Here is a 20,474-nt window from a genome sequence, read left to right on the forward strand (position 1 = left end):
CATAAACACTTCCCACCCCAAGCTACTTAGAGTCATTAAGCCCTTGTGTCAAGGTCTGGGACTGTGTCTACATGTAATACTAAGCGTCTGTACTTCTTAACAGTATTGCAATATGTTTTGGGGGAGTGGGGACCTGAGGACATCCATTCCTAAGAATAGCATGTTCTATACTGCAGCATAGAAGGCATCCTCAGGAGATGAGATGTGATGCAGAGAGAAAATGAGCACCAGGCTGCTCAGCAGGAATAGCATTTTCCCATTCTGTTAGACTACCTGATAGGCACAAATTAGAAAAGACAAAAACTGGGGATTACCTACATTTAATTGCAGAGCAAGAAGGCATGATCCTTCTGACAATCCACCATCCTGTTTTTCTTTGGCCTCTGCCATTGTTCCCATCATACAAGATATTTGCAGGAAGACAAAAACCTTCCTCTTTCATCTGCCCACCTGCTACCCAGAAAACAGCTAATACCCCACCATGTCAGCAGCACACACCATGAAAACTGCATTCAGTTATGATGGAAGAACTAAACCAAACGCATAAGAATAATATAAAGATTTTAAATGTTCATAGGAAAACAAACTGCACCCTTGAAACTTGTTTTCTAAAAATGAAGCAAGAATGAGAGAACAACAAAACAAGTTCACCTGATTTACCTGTTTTCCTAACTAATTAGCAATTAGGAATTTCAATTTCCTTGAAATTGCCTTGCAGTGCACACCTCAAATAAAGCATGCCCTGTCAAAACTCCTCCCAGTAACTTGGCTTTGGGTACTGCTGCATTTCTAGATGTCTCACCTTATTTTCCTATTTGAGTAAGCAAATAAGAACAGGATAGAACCCAAGCAAGAATATGTGGTGTTGTGTCCTCTTACCTGTAATGATGATGGCTGGATGTTTGGTAACTAGTTAAAAATGGGTGAATAATTATAAAAACTTAGGTGTGTCATGTCAGAGGATAAGCGCCGCTCGTGAACTAGTTAAAGGATGGGAGCAAAGAAGGGGTCTCTGTTCTCTACTGTTTTCCTGAGAAAACAGAAAAGCTCAGAAGAAGAAACAGAAGAAAGCTGAGTGGTGTGGCAATCACAGGAACAGGAGGAAGAAGGCCCAGAACTGCCCCAGAGCTACAGAAGCCTTGATCATTAAAAAAAACCAAAATTAATCTTTATCTCACAGCCCTATATTGTTGAACAGAAATGTCTGAAGATACAGAATTTTAAGTCTTAATTTAAAAGTTAAGTCTTAATTTAAAATTAAGGCTAGATATTGAGATGTTATCACCAAAGAACTACAGCAAACACTGCAAGTCCCTTTTCCAGCCAAGAGTTCTTTATCTCAAGACTCGCTGTTTCACCTTTTTAGCCAGATTTTCCTTCTGTCTGTGAGCATTATTTTATCAGCAGCTAACAGCCAACATCTAGGATCACAACAGTACTTACCAGAAAACAGAAGAATTTGAAGGATTACATTTCTATTCCAGTTTTGCCTTGTACCCCTCCTCTGATTGTATTTAAGCTTTTCTTCCTGCAGCACTAATCAGTGGGCTTATCTAGAATTTGCCCTTCTGTTTTCTGGGGCAAGCACTTAGCAAAAATCACCGTTCTTTCTATTACGTTTTAAATATCCTCTAATTCCTAAAAATAAATAAATCCTGGCATTGTTTTTCCTTGCAGTCTTTTGAGGGCTGCATGTAACTGTATCCTGTCTTCGGATGATAAAATTTTAGCAATATAGATTTGTGCATTTTGTGAAAGTGCCTTGGACAACTCCTGTATGTATCTACACATTTCCTCTCAACCAGAGGCCTTCTGAAAGTCTTCAAAGTCTTATATGAGACCAAGCCTATGAGGTTTTATCCTGGCAAAAGAAAGGAAAACTATAATCCATCGGGATTAACCATCAGGAATATAACTGTCTCTTTTCTTTTTGAAGTGTTGACTAAAAAATGCTAATATAACATTAAAAAATACTTTTCTAACTTATCTGAGAGACAAAACATTTAGAATGGAAAGAGTAGTTGCAATTCAAAAAGGTTTTCTTTAGAAATCTTTTATCGTGGAGTTTAATTTTGATGGCAAACAAATAACATCACGAAGATTCCCTATTCCCTTTGAATAGCAAAGCATTGGCTTGCATCCCTAAATGTATGGGGTGAGCTACATGTCTGAAGCACACAGACTTACCAAAAGGGTAGAAAGGTATCTGACGGTGACAAGCGTACGTGGAAGTGTTAATACTACAGAAATTTATATCATTAGGTGATATGAATCTTTCTCCGCCGCAGCTTTGCTGTCCACGTTCAAGCAGGTAAACTGCACTCACACAACAGCATCATGGAAAGGATTAATAGCGTTTAAGTGCCTTATAATTTCCACCAGCTTATTACTGCACAGTAGAGGGTGCTTGCTAGCCCCCGCTCTTCGATAATTGCTGTGATATTGGACAGCTGACTCAGTCTGTAGTTCTATGCAGTGTCAACTGATGGGGCTCCTGTCCCTTCAATTAATCATTGATCATTTTTCCAAGTGAGTCTGATTACAGGACAGCCTTAAAAACTAACAAATAACTAACTTTTTTTTTTTTTTAAAGCACTATGTTTCTCCCTTTCAGCCCAAACTGCAGCCACACAAAGCTTTGTGCCAGAGCAACTGTGGAGCAGAAATAGGGAGTAGAAAAATATCTGTAACTGACAAAGCAAATACTGTTGCGCAAAATTTGCACCCAAAAAGGATGTGATGATGCAGACAACATTGTACGAGATGTAGATACTACTATAAACTTAGTTCACTTAGCAACTGATGAAGTGATAGGTCTCTGTCTTTTACATAGCCCTGTAAGAGCATCTGTAAGCATGCCTGCACTAATTTTAACTTAATTTAAAACTTTACAGAAATGTTGGGTTATTCTTGTACTTAGGAACTTCCCAACTGACAACTTCCAAAGCGCAGATGTGCTAAGAGCATGAAGCCCCTTCCTTTCCCTCCCCTCCTGCAGATATACTTTGGCAAAGACAGACTCATGGCATGGATAATTTTTCAACACATCTTCCTCCTTTCCACTGCCAAGATTTTTGCAGGCCCTGCCTGTTATCAATGTTGCTGGCATCTGACTGGATTGTTTTTTGCCAATCCAGTTTTGTTTTGACCGTGCATAGCTTTCATAGCGTGTACGAGCACTTCCAGCACAGTCTAAAACCCCAATACTCTCACTCTTTCATGATAACGTGGCTGCAGAGACTCATACTCGTCACCTAACTTCAGTTTGCCATCTCCTGCAGTGTAGTACTGCACACAAACGCGTCCAGCTGAGAATAAGTACTTTTCTTAACTGATATGATCCAACATTTTAACTATTCGGCCAAAAGTTAATGTTACAGCTTCCAGAGGTTTCTTGTAACCTATACGCCACAAATTGTAATTTTTTAAATGTAAGGAATTTTTAGATAAATGAGACAAGGATACATTGTATTTCATTTCCTTAAACTACTAATATGTTGTACAGGGAATTCAATATAATTCCTTTTATTAATTCCAGGAGAGCAGCCAAAATATGTAACTATTTTAAACGTCTCTCTGGATAAGATTAAACTAGTGCTCAATACGTGTACAACACATCTATAAGCATGAAATAAAGACTCTATAGCTTCCTGTGATTTCTGCATGACTATAGTTGAACTTTTGGCTACAAAAAAGCCCCCACGCAATACACTGAAGTCCTTCTTGCTTGTAAGTCATCCAGAAAATTATCTTGACTTTTGCAGCCTTTTTGGTATTTGTAAATTTTAGTGTGAGCTGAGGGTTAAGAAAGTCGCTGGGCACCCTCCACTTCAGATCAGAAAGCAGAACCAAATTTTCAAACTCGGTTCCAAATACAAACATGCTTTTATAAATAATGTAGCCAAGCTCCATCACCATTTAAAATTCAATACATTTTCTGAGTTCAGAATTAGAAACATTTACTTAGGTTTTTACCTGAAAACAAATAACCTATTTCTGACTTGAAAAATAAGTCTATCAGTACCGATGTGTTCTTTCACTTAGCTAAATAAACCCACTCTGGGATATTGGTTGTCTGAGTATGCGCAGCCCTGGCACAGCAAGTTTCAAAGCCCAACACTGGAGGCACAACCTCTAAAACCATTGCCACCGAAAATCTGCTGCAACAATGCTGAGCAGTCCCTCTGACTCTGACACAATGAACAGGGGCAGATATTGGAGAACAAGACATCTGGAGTCAGAAAGCAACAGAAATGGGGGGGTGGGGGGGTGTGGGAGGAGAGCATGTGAAGTCCCTAACAGAAAAACCTCTCTGCAAGCTGTGTGACCATACTGAAGGCTGCCTGAGATACTGGTCAGGTCTGGGGATTCCTACCTAGAGCTGATTGATCCCAAGATTAAATGTTGGAGAGAAAATTATCATCAGTTGAATCATAGAACGGTTTGGGTTGGAAGGGACCTTTACAGCCCATCCAGTCCAACTCCCCGCGGTGAGCAGGGACATCCCCAACTAGGTCAGGCTGCTCAGAGCCCCGTCCAGCCTGACCCGGAATGTTTCCAGGGACGGGGCATCGACCACCTCTCTGGGCAACCTGGGCCAGCGCTTCACCACCCTCATCATAAAACATTTCTTCCTTATACCTAGTCTGAATCTACCCTCTTTTAGTTTAAAATCATTACCCCTTGTCCTATCGCAGAAGGCCCTGCTAAAAAGTTTGTCCTCATCTTTCTTGCAAGCCCCCTTTAAGGACTGAAAGGCCGCAATAAGGTCTCCCCGCAGCCTTCTCTTCCCCAGGCTGAACAACCCCAACTCTCCCAGCCCGGCCTCATAGAAGAGGTGCTTCAGCCCTCTGGACCCGCTCCAAAAGGTCCATGTCCCTCCTGTGCTGAGGGCCCCAGAGCTGGCTGCAGCGCTGTGAGGGGGTCTCACCAGAGCGGAGCAGAGGGGCAGAATCCCCTCCCTCACCCTGCTGGGGATGCAGCCCAGGGGACGGTTGGCCTTCTGGGCTGTGAGCGCACATTGTCACCTCACGTCCAGCTTTTCATCCACCAGCATCCCCAAATCCTTCTCCGCAGGGCTGTTCTCAATCCCTTCATTCCCCAGCCTGTATTGATACCAGGGGGTTGCCCTGACCCCCTTGCAGGACCTTGCACTTGGCCTTGTTGAACCTCATGAGGTTCACACGGACCCACTTCTCAATCTTGTCCAGGTCCTTCTGGACGGCATCCCGTCCCTCGGTACGTCAACTGCACCACTCAGCTTGGCATTGTCTGTGAACTTACAGAGGGTGCACTCGCTCCCACTATGTCATTGATGAAGAGATTAAACAGTACTGGTCCCAGTATGGACCCCTGAAGGACACCACTCATCACCGATCTCCATCCGGACATTGAGCCATTGACCACTACTCTCTGGATGCAACCATCGAACCAATTCCTCATCCACCGAACAGTCCATCCATCAAATCCGTATCTCTCCAACTTAGGGAAAAGGATGTTGTGGGACACCTTACAGATGTCCAGACAGACAACACCCATAGCTTTTCCCTTGCCCGCTGATGTAGTCACTGCATTATGGTGTAATTTGAAGAAATTACGGTCTAAAACAGCTACCTCACCAGCCTGGGTTAACAGTTCACAAGGCAAGGTGAGACCCCAGCGTTTCCCTTTGATACCAGTCCAGTAACAACGTTAGCAGAGCTTTCTAGCAAGGCAGGTATTCCACTTAGATGGTTTGCACTACAGAATAAAATCGGCAAGTGGTATGTAATGTAGTAGCTGATTGGGCTTTTTAATGAATCAGAAAAACATGCTTGTTTTCATGCTGCTTCCACTGTGATCAGTTACCGTCATCAAGTAGCATATTGTAAAGCCATTTTCTCACCATCAGGCATTGGCGGATCTTTTAGCAAGCTGGAAAAGGCCCTTTCTGTTCTCTTTTGTTGCAGGCAGGTATGGAAGCAAGAAGCAGTGACGTAATTTAAGATCAGAATATGGATTATCTAACAGCTGATGCTATTTAGGTATCATCTTCCTGATCACCTCCAGCACTGCCATTACTATAAGTAGATACTCTATCATCTTCCTTAAATTAATACGAATTTGATCTCAAATAACTGGGGAGCGTTTCAAAGAGTTTTCAGCCTCTGTTGTCGAGTCTTTTATCTGAGCCATTAAAAATAAGAGGGGAAAAAACCCAAATGTGTCATTTAGTACAGGAGAATACAGAAGAAAATGATGACTGATTTCAGAATAGGCATAGATCTAAGACTTGCCCAGCTTTATGTCAGCCATTTTAAGTAAATGGTTTTAAAAAGCATTAGGCTGTGTTAAATGAAATGAGTTAAATGAAATATGGCACTTCATTTAACCCTGATATATAACCAGAATGATTTTAACAGATGTTGTATTCTGATATAAATAATATTTGCACAGGTACATCAGAAAATCCTGATTAAACAGAATTTCAGGGAAAAAAAATGATGTAAAATAAAAATAAAAGCTAAAACCCATTGGTACTATAAGATAAGATACTTATAGAAAGAGCAGAGATCAAGTGTATTTGATCATAGGAGCATAAGATATTAGGAACTACCTCTAACCCAGAAAAAAAGAACTATTAGTACAGGGAAGAGATGCAACTATCAAAATACATATTCTTTTTGGAATTTCAAATGCTTCAAAATTCCAGACAGGGAAAGCAAAGGATTTTTGCCTGCTAGCAATCACTGAGATATGTCAAACTGGTTAAAGCTCAAATAACTCAAATAACTTGATCCCAGACTTTAATGGGTGGCAAAAAAATGTGTTATATGTGTAGTTTCCACAAAAGCAACTAGGAATCAAAAAATTAAGTATTATTTCAAGTTTGTTAGCTCATTGCATAACAGGGCTGCTCAAATTCTGCCACAGGCTGAAGGATCCTCTTTTAAACCAATAATTGTCCTTAAATTCCTCAGAAGGCTGGATGGCTTTGTAAGTCATTCACTTCATACCTTTACCATTTTCACGCTTCCAAGGTAATTTGTAACATTCAACATTTTTGTATCCATATATGCTCTCAGGCTTTAAAAGTTGCTTCTTATTGTTAGATGGACTGTGATTTTGAACAGAAAATGTGATCGCGTCACTGGAAGTAAAAGGAAGACGCTATAATGGTAACTCCATTCTTTTTGAGACACTTCTCAGAGTCTGCACTTTCATCCTGTATGGTTTGATAAGCACCTTTTTGAGGATGAAATGCAGAAAGAATTAGAAAAGGAAAAAATCTACACTTACGTGTCCGATTTCACACATCAGCAGTTCCAGATGCATTTGAAATGTTGAGTTGCCTAACATGTAAGTTTGGTTTTATGTTGTTGTGCAATTTATTTTTAGCCTGTTTCAATGCTTTAGAGAATCGCGTTGCTCCTTTTCAGCTGATTAGAGTTATTCCTAAGTGGCTCTTAGCAACCATGAAAATCAGAGTGAAAGGGACAAAACCTATGTCAGCTGAGGAGCCAAGACAGTAAAATATTATGAATTCAAAATAACATATTCAGAGATAAAGATGCAGACGGGCTTACGTCCTTTACAAGTTTTAGACCTAGGCTTGTATTTTATTTCTTTTGAATTATTTTTTTCAGGTTTTTGCTTTATGTTGTTCTCAAAAACTGGATAAATTATGATTATGGAAAACTTTATTTTACTCTTTCTTGAAACCAAACTTATATCATCAGCAAAGGAAAACCACCGTAATTTGAGAGAGAGAAGCTGACCGGCAACCTTAGTTGGCAGACTCGGTCTTCCAAAGCATTTCTGACAAATACTACAATTACAGCAAGAAACATCTATTGCATCTTGCTTAGAAGACCAAGACTAAAAGAATGGCACCCTTGGTCAGAGAGAACACACATCACCAGGTTGTGTGGGAAGCAGATGACTCCATCCCATAGCTCGCTTGCAGACAAAAACAGCTCTCAAGTTACCTCTGCTTCCAAACCAGCATTATTACTGAGCGATGATTCATTTAGGAGTCTTTTCCCAAACTGCTGTTAATCATTACTGAGAACACAAACGCTTTGCCCAGCGAAGCTAAAGTGCAGAAACTTGCTGAGGTTCATTCTTTAAATTTCCATTACTTGAGAGAAAACATGGAGTTGCCTTACATCCTCAGCTACAGAGAGTTGTCAGAACTAGCTGAATATTACTGCACCAAGCTCCTCTGTGTGCTGGGTTTTGTGGCCTGGCTTGCCAGTACCTTAGATCTAATTCTTTGCATTGAGTTTTTTCTTCCAGTATAAAGTATTTTTCCCACTGTTTGATGGAAGAGAACGCAGTTTATGCAAAAATACGGTATATAACATATTCCTGGTCCTTCTAAGCCCATAAAACAGAACACGGTGTCTTTGTGGATGATCACTGTGCTGAGTTTTGTCATCTATTCACGTCTTTTTAAATTACAAATTTGTACATGGGAAACATAGTTTTGTGGCATAAAATCACTTATCAAAAGATGAAACTTTTCAGAATCATGTGAGCCATGTGGTTTGTTGTGCAAAATATAGAAGCGAGGCAGAAGAGTATTTCAGAGGTCAGAGCTTCAGACGGTGTCCTTTCAAGGCAGGGGAACTCACTGAATAGTGTTTGACCTGTCAGTCTGAGCTCTGGGACCAACTTCAACACACCCATCTGTCTGACTGCATGTCTCACATTTAAGACCCTGTCTGGGATTACAGAGATGTAATATTAATCTCTTGAGCTCTCTATCCATTTTCAAATGGCTGAATTTGTACCCACATCATACCACTTTCTGCAATGACAAGCCCACTTACATGTGAGGCAATCTGGCACTTTAATTTTTTCTTTTAATTTGGTTTATATTCTCTGTGTCATGCTAAGTCCAGCCACTGCCTGCACTGGAGCGTCGGAACACGTGTCCAAGATATCAGACTTCATTGCTCTTCACGCAACCGACATGAGAATGTTTGTGATTAAATTTCCTATCAAAAATGTCTTTCTCTTCATATATACACAAATTATTTCCAGACTGCCCCCATTTAGCCCTTCCAGCTTCAGTAATGTTTTGCCCTTAACTTCTGCTGTTCAAGCCAAACAGTTTAAGCTGCATGGTAATTTTGTCACAGATACACGGGTACCTTCTATTTGAGGTGAAATCATGTGGAAGGAGCATTTACCAGAACTTATTATCAAAAACCTCAAGGGGCTCACCTGGTCAGATAGCATCTCTTATTTGCAGGCTCTTCTGTCTTCTTGAAACCCTCTTCCTTCCAGCAGTTTTCAAAGTTATTTAGTTTATAGAATTTTTCAAACTTCTAATAATATGGAAAATGTTTCCATCTATTCTTTCAGTTCTCTTTCTAGCTAAATAACTACCCAGAACTGCTCCTAACAAAACAGGAAAGAGTTGTTTAAACAAGATGCTAATTTGGAACATTTATAAAAGGTGGGTAATGAAGGAAAGAGGCTGGATGAAAAGATTTTTTTGCCTTGTTTTTTTTTTTTTCCTTCCAGTGCTGACCTTTACATGCATAACAATATGCAATTAGGAAGAGCTTTTACAGCTGATTATGTTCTGGCTATCTATTATGTCCAAACAGCAAATTTGGGAAACCAAGTCTCCTGTCCTTCTTCTAGAAAGACCAGAGCTACAGCTTACAAATTCCAGTTTTTCATGAGCTCAGGAACTAATATCTGGATGCAAACTGAGCAAAGCCTCAGAAGAGACTTTAAACACATCTTAAACTGTCTAAATGTAGCCCCTGACCGCCAAAATCAGGTGACCCATAACTTACAGGAAGGAGAGGGGGGATGGCTTTATCCAAGTGCTCCAGGCCCAGCGTAGCCAGCTGAGGGACAGGCCTGTTCCACAGCAAGTGTGTCATTGGGGACCTTGGCCACACGTGCAAGCTGTGCTCTGCTGGATGTCACCCTGAGATGGGTGCATGTTTCTTCCTTTTCTATTCAGGAAAGGAATCCATGGATGTGAACACGTGCTCCATCACGTCCTCTGGGCTTGATAGTTTGGGGACGGTGCACTCACACACACAGACCAAATTTCTGTGGTACGCTTTAGTGTTCATCTGCCTCAGAGAATACACCCAGTAATGACACTCTTTGCCATATACCTACCACATCACTACCTTCAGATGGTTAAAAATGCAGAAAAAAAAGAATGTCAAAATTTCATTTGCTGGCACCCGTCCTTCTCATGAAAGGTTAAACAGGACATGTTTGAAATTAACTGTAAGCTATGTAAGAGCATAAGCTGGGGAAATTCAGGTTTTTAGAACTTCAGGCAGCCTACATATGTCCATACAGGACACAGTCAAGGGTGCAACTTGTGCTCTGGCGTGTAACCATCCATCCTGTTTCACTGTTAGCAGATCCCTGGAACAACTTCCCCTTCTGCCACCTATTATTCTTCCAAGCAGACTCCAGATATATTTCAGCGGACAAAACATGTTGCTGACTGTTCTGAAAGGCAGCATGGAGAAAGCAACCTTGATGTTGCAGGCAAGGGGAAGAAAACTTTCAGATCCAGTACGTGCCAAGCCACTTGTCCGCAGAGGACGGAACAGCTACCAGCTACTGTTCGGATGTAGCTCCTCAAATCACAGCAAGGCAACTTCCCTTTTTGCAAGAAGGCAAATCAATTTTCTAGCAGCCTGGCTGGCTAGATCGGCTGGGAAGCAGTTGTGCTGATTATAAAAAGGGATGGTGGAAATGAGGAACAAATCCGTTTTTATTGAATGCACAAGGTGTTAAAAACTAAGAATGTGGAACAAAGAAAATTCTGTACTTCAGGTGCAGCTGTGTGTGTAGCAAAGTATTCCTTTTATTAGCACAGCTTTGACTTGTTTGGTCTGAAATCTAGAGGGGATGTTGGATAAGAAATCCTGCTATTTCTGCTTATAACATCGATGTATGATTACATAGGTAAAAAGAAATGGGCAAGGAACTATACTATACCGGATAACCTGTCATCATATTTTCAAGTTGCTGGAAACTCCAGAAGGAGTAAGCTATACCGAACGTTTAAGTACAGACATTTTGAGAGAGAAATCCTGGCTTAGATGCTAGGTAGCGTCTGCTCAGAGCACCAGTGACACTAGAGGTCAGCATGGCCGCATCTACATTAGCATTTTAATCCGGGCCAGGAAAGTGCTTTGTAAGTGCTGCCTACTCTGCTGCGACCCACAGGTCTGAGCAGACCTCAGAGTTTGCAGATTGGATTCTTTCATGGAGAAATGAGCTCTTGAATAACTGATAACGGTCACTCAAGCCACATGCCCGGATTAGATCTAGTCTGAAATGAACTCCCAGGACTCGTATGACAACTACAATTACTATATAAGGTGTACCCCAAAGCCACAGGATAGAAAAATGCATTGAGGGTGCTGCTGAATGTAAAATCAGCCTAAAGAGGATATTAAAGATGAGCACGGAACCCAAGGAAAGGTGCACCGAGGAGGCCAAGGGTTGAAAGACAGAGAATTCCTAAAAGACGTGCTGAGTCTGCCTTCATTTCAGTATCATTTGTAAAATCTAAGAGTTCTTCAGGCACACCAGTAGGGAGAAAGGAGTAATAAACGGTAAAGACAAAATGTAATTAAAGATAACTTCTCGAAACAAAACGAATATTTCACCTCGGTTACGAGCAATCAGATAATCTGTATCTCCAAATTCTGAAGAACACTGAGTATAAAATCACAAGTCTAATAGAACACATTTTTGTAGCAAATCTCTCAAGTCTGAGTAATACCCTATGATGGAAGAAAAGCAAATGGAAATATATAAACTTAAGTAGGAGGAGGAAAACTCTGTCTTCGATTGGTGGGGCAGCTGATTTTATGGATGACATTCTTCTGTACTTCATTTACCATTGGAAGGTGTTAGGAAGGAATTCTTACTATTTTAAGAAGGATAATGAATTTTAAGGGGTGAATAAACCAGTAAAATGGAAAGCCTTGCTTTTTTTATAGGTAGAAAAATTAAACAAATCTATGTCACACGGTATATTCTCAGTGGATGCAAACCACTGCTGCCAGAGCGCCAAGACGACCTGTGATTCTCTGCTGCACTTAGCTAATAAATCCTGTTATGATGTCTGTTAACCCAGGGTAGTGCCTCACATTTGCACAGATTTCAGTTAACTTGTATTTTATACAAATCAAGCTGCTTCTGCACTGAACACTCTTCAATCTACCCAGAACAATTTAGCAAAAAAACCCCACAGTATATTTTCAAGATAAATTTAAGAATGGGATTGATTTGTTACTGAATAACATAGGAAAACTGTCAATGTAGAAGGAAGAAAAATGTAACATTTGTATTCTGTGTTTGTACAGGGAAAAAGCAAGAGGATGTATCAGTCTCATCCACAGGAATACTCTGACTCTAAGAATCATTCAGGAGAACGTTAAAAACTGGCTACTAAGGGGACACCTTTTAAAATGAGATGGTACCAAGGTTTTGTGTCTAAGGATTTTTTAAAAGCAGGCAAAAGAACTTAGCAGACCACCATTAATGATTTTCTTTGCCGTTATTCTTTTTTCATTAGATCTTGAAATGTCAAGGAAACTGCTTAAGACTGAAGGGCAGCGGGTCCTGTGCCAGTGCTATAAAGGGCAAATGAGACAACCTGGGTAATTAAAAGCCTGTGAGCCTGGCATCAATCCTAGCAAAATAAAGGAATAATTCCTACAAGTCTCAATTAATGAAGGATTTCAGAAGGGATATAGAATCAATGCCAGTCAACAGGATATTTTTTTGGAAAACAGAACTTGCCAAGCTAGCGTGATATCTTTGAAGAGATCACAGGAACCAGGTGCGGTTCTGTACTGCCTCCTTCCACCGAGCAGTCTGGATGGCAGTGAAGTTCCCCGAAAATCGAACTTGTCTTAGAAGTGAGATTGTACATCAGCATGACATGAAATACCTGCCCGCCAGTTTTACTGGGCACGTAGTGTTTAATTGTGGTTTGTTTTTTCCAGGAACCATTTCTCTTTCTTTCATTCATGCCATGCAAATGACAAGCTACCATTAAACACAATTATTCAAACTTAACGGCAAAGGGAAGCTGTTTGAAGAAACGTTCCTGAACCTCATTTATTGGAAAGAAGTGTTACTGTGGTGCTGGGCTGAAAAAGGCTGAGTTTGAGATTCATTTCCTACATGTTAAGATGATCTACTTTCTAAATCATTATCCTAAGAACTTCTGCTGCTTTGCAAAGTCCATGATGCAAATACTTGCAACCCGCACAAGTTTGTGATGTTTCTCAGGTGATGTTCTTTCAGCGATCCCCGTAGACCTAATTTAATTTCTAATCATTTCACCATGCTTAACACATTTTTCTAAATTACTTTTGCATTTGTACTCAGAGGGAGTACTGGCTGATTTTTACTTACAAAGCTCTCCCCTTGCTTTTCCATTGTTTCCCACGCAAAGGGAGTGAAGCTAACTGCACAGAGCAATTCAGTGACCAGCTGCTTTCAGGCCATACCATATTTCAATAATAACATGACACATACTGTGGATTTCATATATTTCGTACTCATACCTCCAACCTCTGTCACATCACACAGAGACGCACTGCACCCCATCTGTGCCTTCCGGGTGCAGGGCATTTTTCAAGACAGCCCAGCAAAATATGTGGGTGAACAAGTTTGAAGGTATAGAAAATGCACCCATTTTGCGCTTATTTAATTACATTTTCATCTTTTTTTTGGAGTAGAAGAATGGTATATTTAAAGTCTTTAGCTATGTTGACATTATTATTAACACTATACTATAAGGAAACAGGAAAACAATCAGAAAGACGATTGTATGCAATAGGTATAAATGAGAGCAAATGCTCTGGTTTTGGCAGACACATGGCATAAGTTTTCACAATTTCATGTCAGAAAATTTGTAAGATGTTCCTGTTGATATTTTTTTAACACTTCCAGCTTTGGTAACCCTTTTGCTGTTCTTCTGACAATTTCTTTCTTAATTTTCATTTTCCTTTGAATGATCAAAGAAACTTTTTCTCAGAAACGATTTTGTCATATATTAAAGCAATCCTGACAAATACTGAATTTACTTCCTCAGTATTTCCTGAAAAAAATCTTGAAGGATTTGTGACAAACAGCTTTGGTTACCTTCTCTCCCAAACCACTGAATACATCTAAAGAAGTTGCAACACTCTTTTCTTATTTTAGAACTTCACTTAACGCCCCTCCCAGAATCTTCGTAAGATTTGGAGACAAAGGCACAGCTCAGATTTAATGCAGAGTTGCCGTGATAGACTGAAGAAAGGTATTAGTGACAACTAACTAACTTACAGAGACTACACCTGTCTGAAGTCTTTAAATCAAGTGACCACAAGGCTTTATTGAAGGATCTTCAGAGCAGTTCACAGGTTGCTCTTCACCAGCTCATGTTCCACACTGACCCAATTTATTCATCTTCCATAAAGCTCCCAACAAATGAAATCGCACTAGAATTGCAACTTGTTATTCTTTTTTTACACCTAGTACTCAAGAACTGCACTGCTCCTACATTTGCCGATTCCAACCCCAATCCTCCTCTTGTTTAATATCCCTCCATCTTCAAATTTTGATCTGATCTTAAGCCCTTTGAAGAGCTACACAACTATTCTCTCTCTATTCTCAGAGCCTAAATCCATTCTCCCCAAATATTAGATCTGGTGTTGTCTCCATCTCTTCTTCTCACTCAAAAGGGAAGCATAACCTTTTCATACAGTGTTTAGTTATCTCGAGCAGCGTCCCTGATGCCTCATTCCCTCATTCTTTCAGAGTTTTCATATTACAAAATCTACCTTTTTGCTGCCTCTCCTGCTAATCCCTTAAACTCTATTTCATCTTACCACAGCTTCCACTATAACTGATGAAATTAAAATAATTATCAAATCTTTTAAATATTTCCAAGTCCTTCCTACTCTGGAACTATTATCTTGTCCAGTGCATTCTGTTCCAGTCTATCATGTTTATACAGTGGGTATATATATAAAAAAAATAAAAGTATACCTGTGCAGCTTATAACAACACACCTAAAAGAATAATGCTCATGAACGATACGATGCATAAATTCTAGAGGATTGTTTGTGCAATACCAAAAGTTCTTAATCAATACATCAGAGATCCGAAACAGATCAATAGTTAATTTAAAACTGCATACACTCCTGGAGAACATTAATTATATTCTCAGAGCTATTTTTAATGAGCTTTTAATTAGAGAGGTTGTCCTCATATCTTAATTCTTAAAAGCAGAGAAATTATGAGATGGTAGGTAATTCTTAAAATAACATGATTCAACGTGCATTTCTTCTTCTTTTATTACACCAGAACTGTAAAGACTCCTCGCATAAAGTCACTTGTGTCTTACTTATTTATGGCAGCACGAGTGTATGATAAAGGAGGATTCTACTTCCTTTGCCGTCAGTGAGGATGTATATGGGACATCTCACTAACAGGTGCCTCCTCTAAAATTCAGTAAAAGGTCAACAGAGGAAACTTTATGGCTATGAACAAGAGCTAAATACTCCGTATGACTACCTCAGTTCGGGAGAAGACTGACCAGTTTTTCTTCCATTATTTGCCTAATTAGCCATTCTCCCATACTGTAAGAAAATAAAACACAGCATAATGCTTTACAAAATGTCTCATACAGTTCTGTGTAAACGGTTTCGCAGTACTTCACAGCACAGCGCCTCCTGAGAAAGGCCGTTTGCTTGGGCAGCATCCAGTAAAATCTGATCAATAAACCCATCTTTATTTTTTAATTCTGCAGCTCAGCTTTATTTAATTCTCCAGTTTCTAGTATTGCACAAACACGCCGCTGTGTAACGCGTTACCATCTTGGCTGCCTCTCCGCTTGCGCGGACACATCGCATTTGTCACCGTTAGGATTCAACAGGAACTTGATCTGATTACCTGGTTTGCTTTCATTTGGTTTACACTGAACTTCTTCAACACATTCTGCAGGAAACCAGCCGATATGTCCCCGGGTGCTGCCTTCCCAGAATCCGCCTTCACCGACGCTTAAAACTAAATACAGAGAGACATAGGAAGCATTAGACTTTTTCCTCTTCTCACGCAAATACCAAGATTAGTTCCATAACACGCTCGGTAGTGACTGAATAGCAGGTCGGTAAAAGCAAATGTTGTACAACAACAAAAATGCTGGTACACCAAAAATGGGCACAGAGTAACCTTTAAACGCAACTCTCCCTGATCAAATCTGGGAAGTGATTCCAAAGACTATTTTTGTCACAAGCTTACCTGGCCCTCACATAATTCCCTCTATTTTCAGTCTTCTCCTTGCTGCTTTTATCAAGCATAAATGCATGGTCATACTAAGATGAAAAAGATTTGTCTTGCCTGTTGAAATTAAGCTGAAGTGCTGAACCCACTGTAAAACTGAACCCACACTGAAATTGGGTTTTAATAATACATATTTTGGTATCTTGTATGTTTGCTACTTCCTAAGGAAACATGCTCTTTCATTTAGTGGGTAGCTCCAGAGATTTGTAATGTAGGTCGAGTAACATGATTTAACGGTTTGAGTACACAGCAAACACTTGAATATCCCATAGGTGCAATACACGGCGTAGACGCCTTTTGAAACATCTCAGTGATTCTTCTTGGTAGAAGAAGATAGTGACAAGAGGGAGGAAAATGATTTACTGATAGGAGAAAAAGCCTTATTCTGTAGTTCTATTTATCTTGCTATTAATCTCGGGACTCCACAAGGACTGTGACAACAGACTGCAGAACAACTACGTATGTTTTTACTAGTAAGCAATTGGAGATTAATTACAGTAATGAAAGGATCCTCAATACTTGCTAAGTATTATGTTTAAATTAATTTTATAGACGTTCCTACAAATCACTGTATGTTTAATATATATTAAAAGAACGTAAATGTACTATTAAAAATGTACTCTACAACGGTATTGGAACAAAGGTGATATTAGAGATTAACAAGAACACAGTTAGCTCTTCTAAATAGCTTGATTGGGAAAGTAGCTCAGTTGTACAACACAGGTCCTCAGAGTACATCTGTACAAAACACAGTGTTCGAAGGAGAGGTCCCTGAGCTACCAAAAATAAGCCGGTGGAAGTTGAAGCAGCACAGCTCTGTCAGCTGTGTGCTAGCTAAGCCAGCCAAGCTAACCGGCCCTGCTGAAAATCAAGGCTAATTAGCCCAAGCACATCTCTTTGCTAACGTATGCATATGGTTTTCAAGGCCTGGAACAGTATCTCTGCAGGGTATTTCATATTTCAGTATGGTAGGGATATTAACTTGCTCGAGCTACTTTGATGATCTCCAACACAAGCACTCTTTGTGCTGTTAAAACATACCTTATCAGGCTTTAAAATCATAGTCCCTGAGCCTGAGTGCAATTGAATTCTGTATCAGTGGAACTGCTGCGACTCAATGGCATTGAATTTGAGCCTGATTTGCACTACGCTATGGAGTAAGATGAAAATCAAATCAATGACAGGCCAAAAAACTCCAAAACCACCCGCTCAGTAATGCTAAAGAGGTAGTCTGCTTGGACTCATCAGGATCTATAAAACTGCATTTGAAATTAAATGTTTGCCTCCTTTCTCATTAATGCAATCCTAAGTTATTTGTGGTATTACTTGCGGAGCACGGATAGCTATTAACACAGATGTTTGACAAAAATGTTTTTAAATGTGTCAATTTTAAGTTCTTTAATGTAGTAAATTCAGAGAGACAGATTCCACGAGGTGCACATTTACACATCGCTGTCAATAACAAGTCCGTCTTAACCCCAGGAAATAGATCCATTACAGCAAAATCCTACACCTGGATGGGTCCCAAACGCGCAATTAATCAAGCACCTTTCTGACATAGAGGAGGAGACCTGTACCCACCCAGGTAGTTATGGGCTAATGGGGGAGGGCGCTGACCTAAGAAGACACCAGCAATTCTACAGTGGCACAAGTTGAAGAAAACAGTTCCAGCATGCCTTTTCTTTAAGTTACTTAACACCTATTGATATTGTTAACTTCCATAGAAAATATTTCATCTCTACATTTAAATGCAAAAAAAAAAAGTGAAGATACCAGATCTGTGCTTTAATTGTATTAATAAAATAAATAATACCTATATCAAAATATTAATAAATATATATTTGGGGCATAATTAATGAAAAATGTTGACACATTTCAAATGCTCTTGAAAAATGTGTAAAGCTTGGGCACATTAACACAAAAAGTCAATTTAAGAATTCAGTGTTACGGAAAGCAGAAGCCTATTCATCCATCCAATATATGTTGGGATTCATCAGCTTCCAATGTATTTTTAACAATGTAACCTCCATTCATGTAAGAATAGAGCATATTTCTTATGTATAAGGAAGCAGGAAAACTTAATTAGTAACATATGCAGATGATATAATTATTGTTGGATCCTCCTGTACATCAAATCACAAAAGTGAGTGCAGGATTCCAGCGGAAAGAAATTTCCAAGTGTGAGACAGTGAAAGATTCCTATTGCAAGTAATTAGGGGTTTTTGAGGAGAGTTTTCAGCACTCAGCCTCTGCCCTCATTTCACTCCACAAACTGAAAAGATAGGGAGAACAAAAACTTCTTAGAAATTGAGAAAAACTTCCCTAATTCAGTATTTTATTAATCTGTCAAATCTGCTATTTTGCCGCTCTGAATTACATGGATATTTCCATCTCCAAAAAGCATTTGCACTGTAAGAAGGAAGTTGGGCATTTCACACCCATAGAGTAATTTCTTGTGTTTATGACAGTAGCAGCTGACAAGACATCCAAATCACGGTAGGAAATTTGCTTTGCAAGTCCACCTGTGAGTGCAAGGCAAAAAGTGATTACTACAGAGAAAGCCAGTCCCGCTTTAGAACATTATTAAATTACTATTGAATTATTAAGTGTTAGCGATTACTAATAGCAAGAGCAAAGCAAAAATACATGTAGACCTGTCTGAAGGTATAACGTTGACGGAAAAAAGGCAGGACGGGAAAAAGTGTTGCCAGAACCCAGCCAGCCTTCACAATTCTGGTTCAAGCCTGACTAGAGATTACAGCTACGAACAAAATGTCGGTACCTTTCAAAATGATGGTACCCTTGGACTTACTATCAAGGAAAACCATCACTATGGGTGCCAAGAAAGGAAGGGAAAGCCTGATGGAACCATAAGAGGCACAAAGGTGACCCAAGAGGCGAACGTGGAGCAGGCAGGGATAGAGCTGACAGGCAGACACACACGTTGGTGAGATGGAGGAGAAGCGCATATGGACTAATACTCAAAACGTAGAAGCCAAGATCTAAATGGTTCTGCACTGCCAAAAAACTTGACATAATCTTTTTCATATATCTCAGGTGGTACCGTTAATAAGAAATTCTGCAGAGGAGCCAAAGCCATAATAATCTAAGTATCTACAAAAACTGACAACACTTCACGTATTCCAACGTGGGCAACTGGTAACTGAAAGGATAAATCAAAATATATGATTTATCTTTTGTAGCCACGAATGCTTTTTTAGAACGAGGCCTTAATTTCTCTCTTTTCCCTCTCACAATAGTGCCTAAGAGACACATTGTAATAGCTAATTTGGTACCAGCAAGAGATTTTCTAATCAACATTTTCCCTCTGAAGGACATAACAATGGTAAATCAAAGGATAACTTTCCCAAAATTAATAATTAAGCTTTATCATTTCAAGTATTTTTTCCTTTTGCTGTAGGTAAAAACAAAAGATATGGTTGCTATGGCAAGAGCAGGTCAGAGTCTCTTTACACACAACATGAATTACAAAAAGATTCTGATGTTGTAAGAGTAAAATTAAGGTTCTAGTAACATCAGGAATCCTGATATGACTTTTCACAACAAAAGTATAATTTAAAACAAGAACTATGTTCAATTATATGAACAAAACTACAAATCAAAATTGGACAAATACCGAACAACTGAATAACAGGAAAACATGTAAAAGCCGGCGCCCGTCAGGATCCTACATTTTAATGTCTTTAAAGTATTATACTTAATATCAGCCAGATTCTGCTTTGTTAAAGTCCAGGAAAAAAACCACAAGAAAATTACATCTATAAATTATATATATAATGCCAATCAAGCATAGGATGTTTTGTCTTTTGCAACTTCTGCCAGTTTATTGACAACGTACATATTGTAACTAAAATTAATATAACAACTCAAACAGCTGAATTAATATACTACCCAAAAAATCACTTTAATCAAAACAACAAAGTTTTGTTCTTCCACATTACAGCTCCCACCATTATGCAACAGTCAAGAACTACAGTAGAAGAATATTTTTCCATCAAATGATGGCACATACTATTTCTAAATACGTTGTGACACTGAAATTTTAATGAGTGAATTAGTCTAGGTATCCTTATCTGCAAAAATGTCAACGAAATTTACAGCCAAATTCAGTCTGTTGTCTTTACAGC

General features: G+C 39.4%; 1 protein-coding gene across 2 annotated transcripts in view; it reads right to left on the bottom strand.

Moving 5' to 3' along the window:
* SHANK2 (SH3 and multiple ankyrin repeat domains 2) overlaps positions 1–20,474 on the bottom strand; it is a 364,507-nt gene that overhangs the window by 198,543 nt on the left and 145,490 nt on the right. For both annotated transcript variants that reach the window (XM_064452904.1, XM_064452902.1), the window contains one exon: positions 15,937–16,050. In XM_064452904.1, the coding sequence (XP_064308974.1) occupies positions 15,937–16,050 (114 nt within the window). The remainder of the gene's footprint in view (positions 1–15,936; positions 16,051–20,474) is intronic.

The sequence above is a fragment of the Phalacrocorax carbo genome, chromosome 5, assembly GCF_963921805.1.
Source record: "Phalacrocorax carbo chromosome 5, bPhaCar2.1, whole genome shotgun sequence".
Taxonomy (NCBI): domain Eukaryota; kingdom Metazoa; phylum Chordata; class Aves; order Suliformes; family Phalacrocoracidae; genus Phalacrocorax; species Phalacrocorax carbo.